Below are 19909 nucleotides of genomic sequence, written 5' to 3'. Positions count from 1 at the left end.
ATTTTACAAATGTGCTCGAACACGCAATATATTCAATAATTTCTCTGTGCTTTCTGAAGGAATTATTAACTGTTGCCTGTAGAAAATTACAAGCAGAAGACTGCCTGCCGCGGTCCCAATCACATTGCTCTCAGGTCGCATTCTGTTTGACCAGAATGATGCAATATTGCAGGAGACAGTGCAGACAGTTCGCTTTCCTTTGAACTGAACCTTACGAGGTCACATCGCAGCCAGTAATATTGTGACAATGAGGGTCAAGGAGGCAACATTCCTGGAGGAGCAGCGAGCAAAACAACAGACCCAGCAAATTGTTGATGAACATGGTAGGGAAGATGGCCAAGCTTAGAAGATGATAAAAGCAACCAACAATGGAGAAGGACATGGAATGATATGGAAGTGGAAACTGTCAAATGTGTAATTGACAGCTAGCCTGTATAAAGATGATGATGATGATGTTGTTTGTTATTTAAATGGACCTAACAGTTAGGTCACCAGCCCCTAATGGTACAAGGTGCAACAAAATGAAACGATAAAACTGACCATGAATCCAAAACAATCAGTGGATACAATTAACGATGCCTTCTTTCCTGAGATGATGATAGTTATAAAAAGGGGTCCAAAATCCAGGTCACTGGTCCCTCATAGGCAATACAAACCCACAGCGTGTCGCACATTATGGTACCACCCATAGGCAACAGCCAAACGTGTGGTGTTCCTCACATAAGTGTACGTCCCACTCCCATATGGGATACTAGTCAGTCTTAAGAGTCATGTGTCAGTATAATATAAATGTATAATATAACTATTTAAAATAGTTTATTTAAATCCACCTTGATCAATACACTCATTAAAGGAAAGAAAAACTCTTTTATTAAACCAAACATGTTTTGGGAAGTCTCAACCATTCCCTTCAAGAGTGGTCAGTTTCAAATAAGCACAAATCAATCATGATTCTGTGACGAGTTTATTATTTTAACCATAATGGGTTGATTTACTTGGGTCCATATTGAGTTCAAATTTATCTATCAGCGATAACAAACTTACAATCAATGGCATACATGTTCTCTTCTTCAGCAGCTGTATATCTCCTAAGCATTTCCAGGACTTGTTAACATCACTATTTTATCTCTTCTTACAAATAAATTACAAATTGTCATAAAATATTAGAAACTAAGTTTAAGAAATAAAATTATTATATGTCAATTTAAAGATTACTGGAAGTTGTTATATCGCCTTGTGTTCCAACTTTCAGTCTTAATAAAATAACAAATTTATCAATTATGTACTTTTAAGAAAGTACTTTGTACTGTAAGCCATTCACATGTAGCAGGTAGGGACCCTGCTCTGCCTATGTGAGTCCCAGAGCACACTGACCCGGCATGTAACATCTGGTAAGGGTCCCAGTTCACGGTTACAAGCGAAGACCTCAACAGCATCTATGGCGGGGAAGATGGACTCTGAAATGGTGGAGATTGCGGAAGAGGCAGACCAGTACTCAAAGAATGGTATGAGTACACTATTCATCAACAGAGTTTGTTTCCCATGTTAGGGGCAGCCTGAATAATTGCTGGCAGCAGATCTAAAATGCCTTTTGGAGTGGCGACCCCATCATAACGATAGCCTAAAAAGAATGGTGGTAATTATTAACCTCTGGAAAGTCCGGCCCCGCGGTGTAGAGGGCAACGCGTCCGCCTGTCCCCCGGCGGCTCCGGGTTCGATTCCCGGGCGGGTCAGAGGTTTTTGATTGTAAATGATTAATATCCCTGGCCTGGGGACTGGGTGTTTGTGTCGTCCTTAATGTTCCTTTCCTCACAATTAACCCTTTACACTTCCGCAATATCCAAATACACGCACGTTCATAACATATGGTACAAGTAAGGACAAAAGATCTTTGTACGTGGACGCCTCGAACAAACAGTCTTTTAAAAAAAACTCTGAAAAAGAGGAGTGGTGGAAGGAGAGGCAACACCCCAACCTGAATGCAAGGGGAAATGAAAATGACTTAATAATCCATTCATTAATATATCTTAATTTTGAACTTTTGTTATCCAGAATCAAATAATAAGAGTGTTCTTCCTTTTTGTCATATAGGGTCAAGAAAGTTTGTAAAAGTCCTTGACACAATGGAATAGAAGAATGTTCAACAGGAGGAATTGCAGATATAGGCATAATTTCAGGCACATCAATTATTCGAGTGGATGCCTCAATTCTACAAGACCATTTGTTTTTAGACAAAATATTTTTAAAAAGTACATAATTGATAAATTTGTTATTTTATTGAGACAAAGCGATAAAATAACTTCCAATAATTTTTATTTCAATTGACATATAATAATTTTATTTCTTCGAGGTAGTGGAGATTAGTTTTAAGAGGAAGAACAACTAGGAAACCATCGTCTTAGACTTATCTATATATATAAAATAAGAGTTTTGTCTATACATTGCTCAGAATTTAAAAGGAACGGTATGTCTGTATCGGTAGTGTTCATAGTAACGAGGACATGCACTTTTTAATTTTCCGTCATTTCTGTCTGTACGCGCATCACGAAAAAATGGCAGACGAGAATTTAATGAAAATCGGTATGTAAAGTTAGGGAATGAGCCACTACAATCTAGGCTATAAATAATTTACCCATGCTGAGTAAAGTGGTAATTTAGGGGAGGGCAAAATTTTAATTCTCAAATTTTTATCGGTTTTAATGGTCCTCTGATAATCAGAACAATGATTTTCCACCTAATCGATAATTTTTATTCTTTGCCTTTGGCAAATCTATAACATAATTTACAAATACAGTGCGTTTCAACTGCTTTTCAGTCATCATCAGCTATACGAATGGAAGCTAAGGTGATAAGATTAAAAGTAAACACAGGTGTTCTTTAGTTAATCTTAAAAAGTATTCCATGGGAAACTAAAAGCTTATGAACTAACTGAGGGAGGAAGGTAGTGTTGAGGGGAGGGGGTTGTGTGTGGATTGTGCGGAGGTGAAGGTGGTTGCTTAGTGGTATATAGCATCTAACATATTAAAAATACTTATTGGTAGTTAAGATGGCTTAAAATGTCTTATACAGTAGGTGAATATGCTTAAAAATACTGGTCCACTTTTCAATGAGTATAGTTGGAGTGTGTTGGATGTTGTTTTCCTTCGAGTGTCCAGCTTATCACCAGGTATAAAACTTCTTTTGAAGTTCCTTTAGTACTTGTTCTAAAGGTTCGTAAACTAGATTGTTTATCTTGCTTTAATTTGTTTGCCTTTGGAGGATACACTGTTGTGTTGGGAGTTCCAATGTATTTAAATTCATCTAAATGAGTAGCTTGCACACGATCTGCAACTTGCAGAAAATACGTGAATGTCATTAAATGTATTTTTATTTTAAATTTTACATGCTGACTCGTGTTAAGAAGTTATCGATACGGATATGAAGTGGATCGATAAATACTACACAATGAAAGTTATATAGAGTGAAATGTCCAATAATTCATGTCATACATTTTTACTGTACCAGCTACGATAATAGATACTCATGAATTTTAATTGTCCATATCAACGCCGAACAGCGAGAAAATGGGTGAGGAGAATTTAATGAAAATCGGTATGTAAAGTCTGGGAATAAGGTGCTACAATCTAGGTTATAAATAATTTTTATTCACGCTAGATGAAATGGTAGTTTAGGGGAAGGTGTCTTAAATTTATTTTTTGAAATAGGCTACCTATGTTATTGATCCTACGAAAAGTGCTATATAACAAAAGTTATAGAGAATATAAGTTCTAATCATTTATGTCTTATACAGAACGATTCAGACTTTAGTTTCTTAGTCCATATCAACGCTGAGCGTTGCGGACACAGAAATATTGTTTAACTGTGTTTGTCACGATTGTCTTAAAGTGTAAAACCGCGTGGTCATCGGTCCACAACAACAAGGGAAAATGTGAAGACTAGTATTAAAAAAATCAGAAAAAAATAGCAAGGAACAACTGCTTGAAGAACAAGACAGAGGGAATCATGGACGGCCTTTCATTAGATGCTCTAATTGCAAGTTATCTCATTCCATATTGACGGCTGTCACTTTACAAATAAAAGTATTTATCAAATCCTACTCATCTGTTAGATGAAAAAGTCTATACACGTTTCGGCCTATTCTCAAGGCCATCTTCAGTAGCAGAACAATTATTACATAATGCAAACAAATTAAAAATCTTGATGAAGTGAAATGATAGTAATCATGAGTAATGAATTAAAAACATATTGAGGTACAAAGGCCTCTTGTCTGATGGGTCGTTTTTGATTGTCAAATAAAACTTGCTGACAGTTAAAATCAAAACTATGTGCTAAGCAGTGTAGTGAGACCATCAATACCATGGATTAAAACGTGTATAAATAAAAGTTGTTGTCTCGAATGGAGATGACCTTGTCAGTCTCAAGTCACATTGACAACTAAGCTTGTGCCTGGCTCTAATATTCCCGAGTCGGAAGAAAACTAAATGTGAAGGCCTACAATATCAAAAGCTCATAAAACTGATCAACAATAACATTACATTGACTATTGATGTGATGGGATTTATCTCTTCTGCCGTCACTCATCTCTGATAGATGGGATTACTGCTGCGTCCCGAATATTGCTCGAATAATGGCGGAAAGTAGCTGGGAGTTGGATAACTCAGCACGTGCTATACGACGGGTAGCGCAGCCAGTTTTATAATATTTTATGGCAATAATTTGTAAGGCAAGATAGAACAGTGATGTCTCGCCGCTGAACAAGAGAACATGTAAGTTCTTGAAACATGTACCTATGGCATTTAACCAACAATAAAAGCACTATACTACTGAGCCACAAGGAGCTTCAAACTGGTGGTCACTGATGACCTCACCTGAAGAGTATATATCAAATTTAAATAGAGACATCTTAATATAGCCTAGTTACCAGTTTGAGAAGCTTTCCCATCTCTTCTGGAATCTGCGTCAGATTTGTTCTGTCCAACTTGAGCCATTGCACTCCCGTCATGAGCCGTACGGCATCCGGGAACTTGTCCTCCTAAACCAAGACCACATATTACTAATAGACATGTTTATTACACCTACTTTCACCTAAGTGCTAAGGACTTACAGATCACAAAACCCGCAAAATAGATACAGGTACAGTACTTTGCTACAAAAAATGTTCCTTTATTTTTCCTACGATGAGAAATGTGCGGAGAGATTTAATTCACAAAAATAATACATGAATCAGGCTTAATTAATTTGAAACATTTATTTAGTAATTACTTTCTGTACACGGCAGGGCTCAGACTATGAAGCCTGTATTATGCCGAACTATATAGTTATTCACCTGCATAACATAATATACCGAGCATTATAACTACTTAAAATCAACAGTAAATTTAATATCATTTAAAGTAAACATAAAATGTATTTTAACTGAAATTTAAAGTATCATAAAAATAATTTTAAAATTATTAAATTAATGTAGAGTATTTAAGATTATGAAAACTAAATCACAAACAATTTAAACTATGATGTTACATACCTTACATCTACATTTTATTTATTTAATAATCTAACATTTCGGGGTGTTTCTTAGGAGTAATTAATCTCAATGTAGGTAAAATTTCCAGCACATTCTTTAGGTTATATATGTCTACTTTCAGCTGGGAGAGAATTCCATACTGCTGTGATGAGTGGGGATGGACACAACCTTGAGGGTGCTCTATTTGAAAGAGAGAGGTAATCTGGTTTACCTGTTTGCAGTATTTTGTGCAGAGGAGAAACAGCATGGTACTTACGTCTTAACCAGGACAGCTGATGGAGAATTTTTCTTAAAAGGGACAGGTTTATTCCATCGTGTCATTAAGGGCACTCTTTACATCACCTGGAGTCGCATGAGATAAGTAGAATGTTTCTCCGCCATGCATTCCCTTTGAGGATATTCTGTCAATAGTGGCTATCTGAATATTTCCGTTCACGTGGATGGTTCTTGAGCTAAAATACGGTAATCATTCAGATCGTCTAAAGGTACATTACAGTTACTATACACTGTTTTATTAGGCCCATATCGTGGAGAGTTTTTCATACAATAGAAGAGTTGTGTGTATTGAAAACTTTGTACGAGTAGCATATTTTAGCATTTCTCATCTGATATGCAGTTATCAGACTGTGCCTCTTATAAGGGCTTCTGATAAGATCACCTGCATACACCCCAGTGTCAGTGGGTAGGGTCTGACACATCCCACTCTCACGAGTCTAGTGTCAGACCTAAGACGAAATGCTGGTTAATAGAACAAACTCCTGAAAAGCATTACATCTGATATGTTTTTGACATTTTTGACATGCTCTATTGGTGAAAAATACCTAATTTCGTCCATGGGAATTTAGAATTTTCCATTCTTTTATATTTCTCAAAATTATCCTGTGCTGGATGTTTCACACAGTAATTATAGACTGTGTGTGTGTGACTGTGGTTTTACATGCTTCGAAACAATTAACAAACACAGTCGTTTATCACATTGAAAACAGATCCATGTGTAGCTAAGAGATGACCAACACCTGTAAAGCAATTCTAGTCTTGCTCCTTAGACTTGCGCAGCTGGAGCTCTAAGCTGTTGTGCCACGTTGTGCGTTAGCGAGTGGTGGACGTTTCACCATCATTCTAATGTTATTGCTTTTACGTTCCGCTAACTACTTTTATGGATTTTTGGAGACGCTGATGTGCTGGAACCTTGTCCCGCAGGAGTTCATTTACGGGCCAGTAAATCTACTGACAACACTGACGTATTTAAGTAACTTCAAATACGACCAGACTGAGCCAATATCGAACCTGCCAAGTTGGGCTCGAAATGCAAGCGCTCTACCGTCTGAGCTACTTAGCCCGGCACCATCATTCTAGTAGACTTCCTGAAGTCTGAAAGGCAGGAGTACTTATACTTTACAGGTGGATTTTGTAGTGAAAGTACTGCCCTCTAGGCTAGGCTGCCTGACGTCTGGAAACCAGCACTAAAAAGACATCAATGGGGCATGAGGTGAGAGGAATTAAGATGGCATGTTTGTTACAGCCTGATGTAACCTCAGTTGAGAAGCTAAAGATGAAATGAATGATGAATGAAATGGAGTAAGGAGATGGAAGGAATTGGCTCTGTCCTGGCATTTGCCACGGAGTGAAAATGGTAAAGCACAGAAAATAAATCCCAGAACAGTCAATGGTGGGGTTTGAATGCACGCATTTCCTGAATGCAGAGCTTGCCTCCATAGCTATAGCACTATATTTGATGATGATGATGATGATGCTTGTTGTTTAAAGAAGCCTAACATCTAAGGTCATCGGCCCCAAGCACTTAATTTATTTATTTTAATTTTTCCCTCAGGCTGTAAAGAGTCAAGGCGCAGTGCAACGTATACATGAGCACAGGCAGCGCATCAAATTGATAAGCAAAATATCACTAAAGTGTGAAGGCTTTCATGGCCGGTGTCAATATAATAATCTTCCGGGCTATTATGCCGTGGTCCACTCCTCTCGCTTCTCCCAGATGTTTAGACTATTGCTGCGGTAGTTATCTTCTGTGGCGTTGTGTATATAAGCTCTCCTGTATCCCGCTGGCGACTGTAAAAGTTGTTTGGGAAGCAGCTGTATTTATATGTAAGTGTGCGGCCTCCAATTGGTTTGCGCCGTGCAATTCGACATCTGATTGACTATCTGAAAGCACGACCTCCGATTGGGTCGCGCCGAGCAGTCTGGTGTTTGGTTGGATCTCTGAGCACACGACCTGTGATTGGTTCGCGCCGTGCAGTATGTCACCAGGTTGAGTATATGAGGGCATGAATTCCGACTGGGTCGCTCCGAGCAGTCTGTTGTCTGATTGGATCTCGGAGTGTACGACCTCCGATTAGGTCGTGCCGAGCAATGGATCCTCTGGTTAGTTGACTGTAATGTCCCTGATCTTAGTGAACTTCGGCCCTACGTTATATAAAGGGGTGTACCAGGCCTTCCTGAATTTCAGTCCTTCCTCCTTTCTATTAAAGTTATCCGGATGTTTATGTATTTTGATTGCTTCCCTGTAGAGACGGGCATGAAAGTGGGATGTTGTGGCCAGTATGTCAGTATCCTCATAACGGATCTCATGCTTTCCGTCAAGCAGTGCATACTCCGCTACTGCTGATTTGTCGTATTGCTCCAAGCGACAGTTCCTTTTGTGCTCCATCAAGCGAGTATTGACACTTCTGCCAGTCGTGCCAATATAAACAGCTCCACAGCTGCACGGTATCCTATAGACCCCAGTAGATGTTAGAGGGTCACGTGGATCTTTGGCAGAACGTAACATGTTTCGTAACTGTTGGGTCGGCGAAAAATGGTTGTAACATCATGACGTTCAAGGAGCCTTCCAATACGATCCGTGACATCTGTAAATAAACTGCTGTAAATAAACCCAGCTGTTGGTTCCGCTATGTGGATGACACTTTTGTGATATTGGGACATGGAGAGGAGGCACTTGACGGTTTTCTTACACATCTGAACAGTATTCATCCTCGTATGCAATTCACTGTGGAGAAGGAAAAGGATGGAGAATTAGCTTTCCTGGACGTGCTGGTGAAGAGGAAGAATGATGGATCCCTAGGGCATCAAGTATACCGAAAACCAACACACACAGACCGATACTTAAACAAAACTTCCAATCACCATCCTGGCCAGAAAGGCGCCATGGTGAAGACCTTGGTGGATCGCGCCCTTTGTGTCTGTGAACCAGAGTACATCGAGAAGGAACTACGGCATCTTGATCTAGCCTTATAAACCAATGGCTACACGGTACAAGAGGTCATGAGAGCACTCCACCCCAGAAGACAGCCAGCGAATAGTAAGCGAGAAGAACCCAGGAAGAAAGGTATCGCTTATTTGCCGTATATACGGGACGACATGGATCGTATTGGAAGGCTCCTTGAACATCACAATGTTAAAACCATTTTTCAGGCCTCAACCTTCTGAGCCATTCAGCCCGGCCCAGCCATAATTAAGGTACAGCCCCAGCATTTGCCATGTGTGAAAATAGGAAACCATAGAAAACCATCTCTAGGGATGCCGACAGTGGCGTTGGTTGCACTGTGCCAATCAATGATCTGCACTTAGGTCTGTCTGTTGCCCACGTGGCAGATTCCCTATCAAATGTTTATCTAGCTTTTTCTTAAATATTTTCAAATAACTTAGAAATTTAACAAACATTTCCCTTAATAATTTATTCCAATCCCTTACTCCTCATCCTATAAATGAATGTTTGCCCCAATCTGTCCTCTTGAATTCCAACTTTATCCTTATAATACGATCTTTCCTACTTTGAAAAACTCCCCTCAAACTTATTTGTCTACTCCTGCCATTCCACGCCATCTCTCCACTGACAGCTTGAAACATAGCACATAATCGAGCATCTCATTTCCTTACTCCCAAGTCTTCCCAGCAACATTTCGGTAACACTACTCCTTTGTCGTAAATCACCCAGAACAAATCATGCTACTTTCCTTTGAATTTTTCCAGCTCTTGTATCAAGTGAGGGTCCATACACTGGAACCATACTCAAACTGCGTTCTTACCAGAGACTTATAAGCCCTTTCCTATACATCCTTACTACAACCACTAAAATACTCTCATAACCATGTACAGAGATCTTCACTACCTCATTAATATGATTCCCAAATAAAGATTGTTCCTTATATTAACATCTGCGTTCCGTATAGGATTACTCGGCCCTTATTTCATCGAGGATGCTGCACAGAATCTAAAAATATAGTAGTAGACCAGGTAGTTGACAGAGACCTCATCACAAACCCCAGAAACTTATTCCTCCAACAATAATGGATGCAGCTAGAAAGGAGCTACACCCCTCATCTTGGGGGAGTCACGTACCCTTCTGCAGAGAAACTTAAGAGATAGCCAATTTCTCGTGGAACTCCATTTCCGTACCTTTCCTGCTCCCCCGATCTCACGGCCCCAGATGCCAATATATGGGGGCATGTTAAAAGAAACAGTTTTCAAGACATACGCGAGAAGATATCATTTGTTGTGCCCTTAGGGCAACCTTTATTCATCGACATGTTCAATAACCTTCAAAAACGTTATGAACAACGTGCGGCATTTGATGATACACAGTTTGAACACATTTAAATGCATTTCCGTATTGTTTGTGTTAGCCTACCATATACGAGATAACCAGGTGAGCAGTTTCAAAAAAGAAAAGGAGGGTGTAATTTTCAAATTATTGTTTCTCAATAACAATCTACTGTACAGTGTTGATATGCATTGTCTAAAAACACCATCTAATTGCAAAATTCAAGATACTTCACAATAGGGATTTAGTGGGAGGGGCAACCTGAATAGCGTATATGCCTTAAACCGTACAACATAATACACAAAGAAGTTATTATTCTAATATAATACTCTTATTAATGCTAATATAATACTATTAATAATATAATTTATGACTAGATGCCAATCGTTTTATAACCAATGACATTAACAGTTATAGGTTAGGTTGACGTCAACCTTGAAGATTACTTACACTGAAATCATTGCACGTAAAATCTACACCTCGGACAAACGGAAGAACGCCCGTATTCGCCATTGGGACCAAATAAATAAATAACAACAAACGTCAGGCAGCGAACAAAACTTATCACAAATGAAAATGACTACCTCAACACCATGATAACAGATGGAAACTCTGATTTTCTTCTTTTTAAAACGGGACAAAAATAGGTACCAACATTCTAACATTTAAATGATATATTGAATACATTCCATATCCCTCTCTTCCTTCCACTAAAAAAAAAAAAAAAAAAAAAAAAAAAAAAAAAATTGCATTTTTATTTTTAGCTATATATTGGAAACGCGTTTAATTCGTGTTGTTACCAGAAATGAACGTATATCAATTGTGTAAAATTAAATTTCGTTCTTCTGAGATGTCAGAAGGACAGTATATCACTGTCAAAGAACTTCGATAAAAGCTCGTTGTTGCAAGCGTTACAAAAAACTGCACACGTCTCAAATGCTACCACGGTCGATAGTTGTGTTTGAGGCTTGGCAACTATGCTTATCCACTTTGTCGGGCGGGAACACAAAGTGAGTTTTCAAGTCTCCCAAGTGTTCTCGTTTATTTCACATCGTTATTCAGCTCCTATTGTGCTCCTTTATGCTTGCCACGTTTAAACAAATTCTAATATAGCCTCTATATTACCCTTACAGGTGAGTTTTAGTTGCAAGTGATATAAAATAGAAACGCATTCCCTAATCATGTACAGTGTTCTTTCAGCATAAGCTAAATCTGAATTTTTAAACGGAATCGTCACTAAGATCGAAATCTCTTAGGCATAAAATAATAAACTTAATTCAAATTAAATTAAAATTAACTTAATTAAGTTTTCTTTTTCACATATAATTCTGTTTATAAATTTATATGTTTATTAAAATATTTTATTAAAAAATTAATTTTGGCTGCCTGAGGAACCTAAATTAACTGTAACAAAAATGAAAAGAAAAATATGCTCAGATATCAGAAAAAGAATCTCGAAGTCTGCTTCTTGATGATTTATCTTTCCCAAACGATGTGAACCTGTGTGGAGTGGAAATTAGTATATTGTATGTCCATACTCATTAAGGTATCAAGTCTATATAGTCTGACATCGAGTCTCGTTGGTTAAAAAAATTTCACCCTCAGAATGTTGACTGGCAGGGTAGGAGAGGTGGTGGCATACAAATTCTAGTCACTACATTGCGTGACAAAATCCTGGATTCAATTCCAAACCTGTTTGCAGTGATTCGTCCATTGGATAGGGACGTAAAGCCTTATGGGTCTGCTATTCAACATGAGCAGGCTATATGCAGCATCTGATTTCACCCTCTACCTTCCTATCAATCAATATCATTTTATTTGCAAATGAGGTGTCTGCCTCGGTGGCAAATGGTACAGAAAAATACATTATTATCAAGCACTAAATTTTAAACTAACCAGAGAAAAAGACATTTTCTTAAATGAAAACCTACAACCTGTTTTCCAGTCAGTGACCGGGTCAGGGATGGAATGAATGAAGCCCCCATCTTGCAGCGAGGATAGGAATTGTGCCGGCTGCCAAGGCCTGTCGCACTCCTCTGGGTCAATGATTAATGACTGACAGATGAAATGAAATGATAGTGGAGTGTGTTGCTGGAATGAAAGATAACAGGAAAAACCGGAGTACCCGGAGAAAAACCTGTCCCGCCTCTGCTTTGTCCAGCACAAATCTCACATGGAGTGACCGGGATTTGAACTACAGAACCCAGGGGTGAGAGGCCGGCGCGCTGCCGCCTGAGCCATGGAAGCTCTCATGTATTTTTTTTTCCTAAAATACAGTATTATACAATTTACTCTTAACAATTTTTCTATTAAACCCATGGCTAATTCTTAACACATTTATATTATTTACAAAATTCTACCCATATTATCTTCTGTACGTACAAACATAATCACCTCATATACAGTACCTATGCATAATTACTTCAAATAATACTATACAACTGCTATAAGAGTAAAATTTATGTTGCATTTTTTTAAAACCCATTTTGGTGCTTATCAAGCATAATGACCTGCTATGTCTTAACCAGACCTTTTGCCACTGCTTTTCAGAGTTCCTGAAGGGCCTACACAGCTATCATAACAGTCCTAGGGCCCTTGAATTTCCCATTGTACTTCACCCCTGCAGCAGTCCTCTACTTCGGCTGTCCAGTCTCCACAGACCATCTCCATGTGATCATGTATAACATCATTAATTTAATCTCATTGACTCCTTTGATGAGGATGAATTCTGGAAGAGCCTCTGGTCGTAAAAGCTCGCTGCGAATATTCATCTCACTTCATACCCGACCCCACAGAAGTATGGGACATATACACATGAAATAATATTTTCAGTCATTGACAATGTTCTGCTAAATAATGTCTGGCTCCATGGCTAAATGTTTAGCATGCTGTCCTTTGGTCACAGGTGTCCCGGGTTTGATTCCCGGCAGGGTCTGGAATTTTAACCATAATTGGTTAATTCCCCTGACACGGGGACTGAATGTATGTGTCGTCTTCATCATCATTTCATCCTCATCACGATGCGCAGGTCGCCTATGGGAGTCAAATCAGAAGACCAGCACCGGGCGAGCTGAAGTCCTCGGACACCTCCTGGCACTAAAAGCCATACGCCATTTCATTTTCCTGCTAAGAATGATGCCATTGATTTTAGCAAACTTATGTATCAGAAGAGAAAGCCACTTTAGCAAGGCCTACACTTCAGCATCACATAGCCCTCCATGATGTTGCTAATATACTGCCTATTTTTATAACTCAACAGTAGCAGTACACGTAACTGAAACAACATGGGTTACTTATTCATCATCATCATCATATACAGTTTCCAGCTGTTGGCCAAGTCTGCTTAGAACCTAATACTCTCCATCTCCTCTTGCCTTCCCACCACTTCTCCCTCTTCACTCTTGTCTAGTCCTCTCCTCTTCTCTACACACACACTTTTCCACTGCTTTTATCCACCTCTTTTGTGGTCATTTTCCTCTTATCTCCATTTTGTGCATCCTCCTGGGTATGCTTTCCTCTGTCATTCTCTTCATGTGTCCATACCATCTAAGTCTAGATGCCTCTAACCTCTTCTTTTAGTATATCTCTAACTTTCTCGTTTCTCATCTTAGCCATTCTTGTCACTCTTATCCTGCTTCTGAGAAATTCCATTGCACTTGCCTGTATCCTAGTCACAGCTCTCTGCCTCATTACCCGAGTTTCTGCTGCATACATCAGAATAGGTACATAATTTGTTCTGTATATCACTGTTTTGTTTCTCTGAGGGACATCCTTCTCCAAACGAGGCTTCTGACACTTTTCAGGAACTGCTTATCTTCCACACTTGATTATTTCCTTATCATTTCTTCCACTTTCCTCCATGATACTTCCCAGGTAATTGAAACTCTCTACCTTCCTAAGTTGTTTCTTCCTCCAAGCATTATCCCTCTCGTACATCTCTCCTTCTTTCTAGTTGTGATCATTATCTTGCTCTTTTATGCATTAAATTTCATTCCATATTGTTTCACCACCTCTTCCCATGCATATTACTGTTCCTGGATATCTTTTTCCTTTTCTCCCCAGACTAACAAGTCATCTGCATCTTCACTTTAATAATTTTTTCTTCCCCAATTTTCTTGCCACTTTTGTTATTAGCTTGTCCATTACTACAGAGGAAAGCAAAAGTGACAGAGCACTTCCTTGTCTTAATCCACATTCTTGCTCAAACCAGTCTGTTCTCTCTCCTCCTACTTTCACACAACTGACACTCCCATGATACATCTTTCTATTGTCTGCATCCCGACACCTTTTATCTGTAAGGTTTCCCATACATTGTTTCTGCACACATGATCATATGCTTTCTCAAAATCCAAAAAGGCCATCGGTAGATATTTATCCCACTAATAATGATGATCTTGTAACTGTCTTACTGTGAATATAAGGTCTACTGTGGACCTCCCTGATCTGAAGCCATACTGATCTTCTCTTAACTTCTCTTCCACCCTCTTTCTAATTCTATGCTCTAGAACCTTCTCAAACACCTTTGCCCAGTTACATATCAATGTTCACTCCCCAGTATTTCTTAAGCCGGGCTGAGTGGCTCAGACGGTTGAGGCGCTGGCCTTCTGACCCCAACTTGGCAGGTTCGATCCTGGCTCAGTCCGGTGGTATTTGAAGGTGCTCAAATACGCCAGCCTCATGTCGGTAGATTTACTGGCACGTAAAAGAACTCCTGCGGGACAAAATTCCGGCACCTCGGCGTCTCTGAAAACCGTAAAAGAGTAGTTAGTGGGACGTAAAACAAATAACATTATTATAATATTTCTTAAAATCTTTCCTGTTCCTGTTCTTAAAGTTGGGTATGATTATCCTCTTCTTCCAGTCTTCAGGGGTCTACCTTTCCTTCCATACTACTTTCAATGCACAATAAAGCCACTGTTTCCCTACCTCTCCTGCTGCCTTCACCATCTCAATACTCACTTCATCTAAACCTGGGGTTTTCCCTCCTTTCATCTTATCCAATACTACCTCCACTTCTCCCCATGTTCAGTCTTTTTCATTTTCCATTTTTCCTTCCTTCCTCCCTGCTTCAACTTTCCTCCCCATTGCATCCATCTGGGTTTAGGAAATGTTCAAATTACTCCTTCCACATTCATTTGAGTTTCTCTTTCTCCTGCACTTCATTCCTATTTTTATGTATCATTATAACATCTTTCCTCTTACTCTTGACCATTCCTTACAGTACTTTATTTCCTTCCACTTTCCCATCCATTTTTTCTTCTCGTCTGATACAACCTTTTTAGCTTCTTCCTTTTTAGTTGTATATTCCTATCTTGTCTCCATTGTCCTCTGTTTAAACCACACTCTAAAAGCTTTATTCTTCTCCCCAACTGCCACTTGACCCTGTCGTTCCAGCATAAGGTTACCTTGCATCTTTTCCTGGTACTAGTTTTTACTAAGGTCCTTTTGAACTTTTCCCATTCTTAATCTCCAGTTTTTGTATCATCTGTTGGTAGGTTCAATCTTATTTTTTCCTGGTATTCTTCCTTGGTTTTCTTCTCCTTCAGTTTCCATACTTTGATACGTTTTTGCTCCTCAGTCCTCTTTCTTTCCTTCATTGTTCTCAGTTTCATCACCAGTAGCCTGGGGTCACTCTTTAGGGCCTCTGATGGTATTACCCTTACATCTGCAACATTTCCCTTCGTTTCCCAGTTGTAGATCATCTAGTCCACAATGGATTTCCTAGACCAGTCACTGTTGTACCAGGTTACCTTATGGCTTTGTCTCTTCTTGAACCATGAGTTTGCAACCATCATCCCATTTCTTTTGCACAAATTCAGTAGCTTTTCCCCTCCTTACTTCTATTGCCCCATCCTTCTGCTCCAAGAACGTTCAAATATCCCTACATGGGCATTAAAGTCCCCCGTTACACAGGGTCTCTCTCATACACCAAGCAAGACCTTACCTTGTAAAAGATGCTGGAAGTGTCATTCTTCATTATGAGGGACTTCATAAACACCATTAGGATTTCCTGCACACCAAAGCAAGGGTTATGAGTGTTCACACGATGAAACCAGACCTCATCAAAAAAGGACACAAGCTGTGGTTCGAATAAACGATCATCCATTAATGCAAGATACCACTCACAATATCTCACTCTTGTGGCTGGATCAGCAGGTTTTAAGCAATGGGTCCGTGTAAACCTGTACGGTTTGATGTGTAACAGCTTTGTAGCTCTGTGAACAGAAGAAGTTGAAACCCCTACTTGTTGTCCTAATTTTGTGAGTGACTTATTCGGTGACCGCTCAAGATTCATACCAAATGTTATCTAGCCTTTTCTCTGTTAAAACTGTTCAAGTGCGCAAATGTTTTTTATTGAGCACAGAGCCAGTATTTTCAAATTTATTTACAGTTTTGTGAATCTGTGCTCATGAAGGTAGCACTTCACCAGGAAATTGCAGAACAAATTCATTGAAAACCCGTCCACCCGACACGTACTTAAAATAACTTATACGTACGAAAATGTGGTGTTGGAATGAATACTGTCTCACCATGTTAACAGCTGAGATTGAGACTGCTACTGATGCTAGGTCAAACACGTGCATGCTCCTTGCGCCTCCAATACTGCTTGTTAGATCTCGGAGAGTAAAAATGCTGCTGGACTGTCTGAGTTCATAAGAGAGTCCCTGTAAAGCCTCTCCAATTCTTCCTCAAAGTCATTTTTATCCAGTTGCGTGCATCCTACTTGTGGAGCATTACAATTTCCCAGGTTTTCCCTTCAACTACAACTTCGTATTATTTCATCAAAGTGGGCCACAACTTCAGCATATGCTATTAACTTTCGACTTTTATCTCATGTAAACAAATAATTACAGGTCACTTGACCATCCTTCAACATTATGTTTTTTGATCATCATTGTCTAATTGAGACCGCTGTTTGGTCAACATAATAGCAATCTTACCACTTGTTTATCACAGACTGTTGCATTGTTCATTTTATTATAAGAGTAGCATTCCAACATCAATATTGCAAATAATTTCACCAATTGTAAACTCCTCACTCATTCCAATATCCTTAAAACCAACATTGTACTAGTATAGTTTTTGTTCAAGTCTCTTCAAGGCTTTTTATAAATTAGTTTTATTTCATTTATAAGTAAATCAGGTGCCTGATTTTATTTCATGGTTTAAGGCAATGGCTCTATACAAGGTGAAACATGTACCATTTCAATTAACATCAACTAAGACAAGACTTATTGTATTGATTAGGTGGTCAAATTATAAATTAACTTACTGTTATTATTTCAAACATACCACTTTGTCAAGCAGTTCCACTTCTTGCTAGCAAGTCTTCCCAGCCCTAACTTGCAACATTTTTGTAACGCTGCTCTTTTCTCAGAAATCACCCAGAACAAATCGGGCTGCATATCTTGGTGAGAGTCCCATAAAATGAAACCATACTCTAGTTGGGGTCATACCAGAGACCTATATATGTCCTCTCCTTTACATCCTTTCTACAATCCCTAAACACCCTCATAACCATGTGCAGATATCTGTACCCTTTATTTATAATCCCATTTATGGGATTACCCCAATGAAGATCTTTCCTTATATTAACACCTAGATACTTACAATCATCCCCAAAAGGAACTTTCACGCCATCAATGCAGGGTCAGATAAAGCTTCACCTACTCTAATTAACTGAGATATTTTCTAGATATATAGAGACCCATTCACTCACTCTTTTGTCTAGTCCAATTGCATTCATTTTTGCTGGTAGTATCCCATGATCCACCCTTCAAATGCTTTAGACAGGTCAATCGCAATACAGTCCATTTGACCTCCTGTATCCAAGATATCTGCTATATTATAATAATAATAATAATAATAATAATAATAATAATAATAATAATAATAATAATAATAATAATAATAATAATAATAATAATAATAATAATTTTTTTTTTTTACACGGGATTGTGGAAAATCTTCAAAAAGACACTTGTGAAGGGTCCGCACTCCACAAGTGTGTGGGATTCTTACCCACTAAAAACCACACACCCTTTTCCCACGATGTGTATCATCACCCCGGAACCGCTCTCGCATTACTTCAGGGTGATATCGTGCTTTGTCTTTCAGACATCTTCTTTCTTCATTTCTCCTTTACGAGCGTTCGTATGCTTCCAAATCCTTCTTCTTCTGACGAAGGACATTCTCCATGTACACTGCCACACGATCCCAGGATTCCTGGTTTCACAGCATCACCGAAATAATATTATCTGCTGTCAATTCTCCTAGTTCAGTTTCCACACATCTTCTCTGAATCGTCCAATGGCCGCATACAAAAAAGGTGTGAAATACGTCGTCAATGTCATCACAGTATATGCATGCTGCGTCATTCGCTCTGCCCACTTTATGCAGGAATTTCCGGAAATATCCATGCCCTGTTAGAAGCTGCGTGAGGTAGTAATTTACTTCACCATGGGCCCTTTTAACCCAGATATCCAAACGTGGTATCAGTCACTTGGTCCATTTGCCTCGAGGGTCACTTTCCCATCTGAGTTGCCATCGCCTCATCCGTTGACTGAAGGCACGCTTCTTTGTACATTTCTTTCCCAGCTCTCCTTGGGTTCGCCAGATTTCATGTCGCTCCAATGCAAGTAGGTCTATTGGGGCTATTGCTGCCACCGTGAGGATTGCAGGTTCGGAGACCATGCGGTATGCGCATGCAATACGTAAAGCCGCTCTCCGTTGTACGGCAGCTATCCTTCTCCGATACCAAGCGAATCTCAAGGATTCAGCCCACATTTCAGAGCCATATAAGAGCACTGACTGAACCGTCGACATGAGAAGACGTCGTTTGCTGGATTTTGGACCTTTAATATTTCCCATTAGTCTGCTAAGTGCAGTTATGTTTTTTACTGCCTTGTCTGTCGCTCTCTGAATATGATTCCAGAATGTGAGCTTGGAGTCAAGTGTCACTCCTAGATATTTTGTGCTCGCAGATGTTTCAATCACTAACTCTCCAACAGTCATTGGTACAAGAGTTTCGATCCTTTTCTTCGTCAGAAGAACTATCTAATTATTATTATTATTATTATTATTATTATTATTATTATTATTATTATTATTATTATTATTATTATTATTATTATTATTATTATTATTATTATTATTATTATTTCGTGTGGCTATTTCTAGCCGAGTGCAGCCCTTGTAAGGCAGACCCTCCGATGAGGGTGGGCGGCATCTGCCATGTGTAGGTAACTGCGTGTTATTGTGGTGGAGGATAGTGTTATGTGTGGTGTGTGAGTTGCAGGGATGTTGGGGACAGCACAAACACCCAGCCCCCGGGCCATTGGAATTAACTAATTAAGATTAAAATCCCCGACCCGACCTGGAATCGAACCCGGGACCCTATGGACCGAAGGCCAGTACGCTGACCATTCAGCCAACGAGTCGGACATAATAAACTTCTGTCCTCATCCCGAGGTGGTGCAGCTCTTTTCAGGCACACCCCCGCTGGAGGTGAGCTGCATGTACCATTGCAACCACATACCAGCCCTCCTGCCAGTTTTAAATTTCTGGCAGTACTGGGAATCGAATCCGGGCCTCCGAGGACGGCAGCTAATAACACTAACCGTTTTGCTACGGAGGTGGACATAATAATAATAATAATAATAATAATAATAATAATAATAATAATAATAATAATAATAATAATAATAATAATAATAATATTTTATTGCAGCCAATGGCCAAAAGATATTTACATTTTAAAACAATTAGTCATCTCTGCAGAAGGCTATCATCGATTCGCGCCGACAAGAACAAATCATGGCATGATA

General features: G+C 39.2%; 1 protein-coding gene across 2 annotated transcripts in view; it reads right to left on the bottom strand.

Annotated features, from left to right (window-relative positions):
- fliI (FLII actin remodeling protein) overlaps positions 1–10666 on the bottom strand; it is a 91587-nt gene extending 80921 nt beyond the window's left edge. Inside the window, exons 1-2 of one of the 2 annotated variants that reach the window (XM_067154905.2) lie at positions 10533–10666; positions 4922–5032 (exon numbers count right to left, since the gene is read on the bottom strand). In XM_067154905.2, the coding sequence (XP_067011006.2) occupies positions 4922–5032; positions 10533–10595 (174 nt within the window). In that variant the 5' untranslated portion in view covers positions 10596–10666. The remainder of the gene's footprint in view (positions 1–4921; positions 5033–10532) is intronic. The other variant, XM_067154906.2, reaches the window with a different exon arrangement.
- Between the last annotated feature and the right edge of the window lie 9243 nt (positions 10667–19909).

The sequence above is a fragment of the Anabrus simplex genome, chromosome 10 (genome assembly GCF_040414725.1).
Source record: "Anabrus simplex isolate iqAnaSimp1 chromosome 10, ASM4041472v1, whole genome shotgun sequence".
Taxonomy (NCBI): domain Eukaryota; kingdom Metazoa; phylum Arthropoda; class Insecta; order Orthoptera; family Tettigoniidae; genus Anabrus; species Anabrus simplex.
Note: the sequence above shows the minus strand (reverse complement) of the source record. Positions and strands in the feature narration are given on the sequence as shown.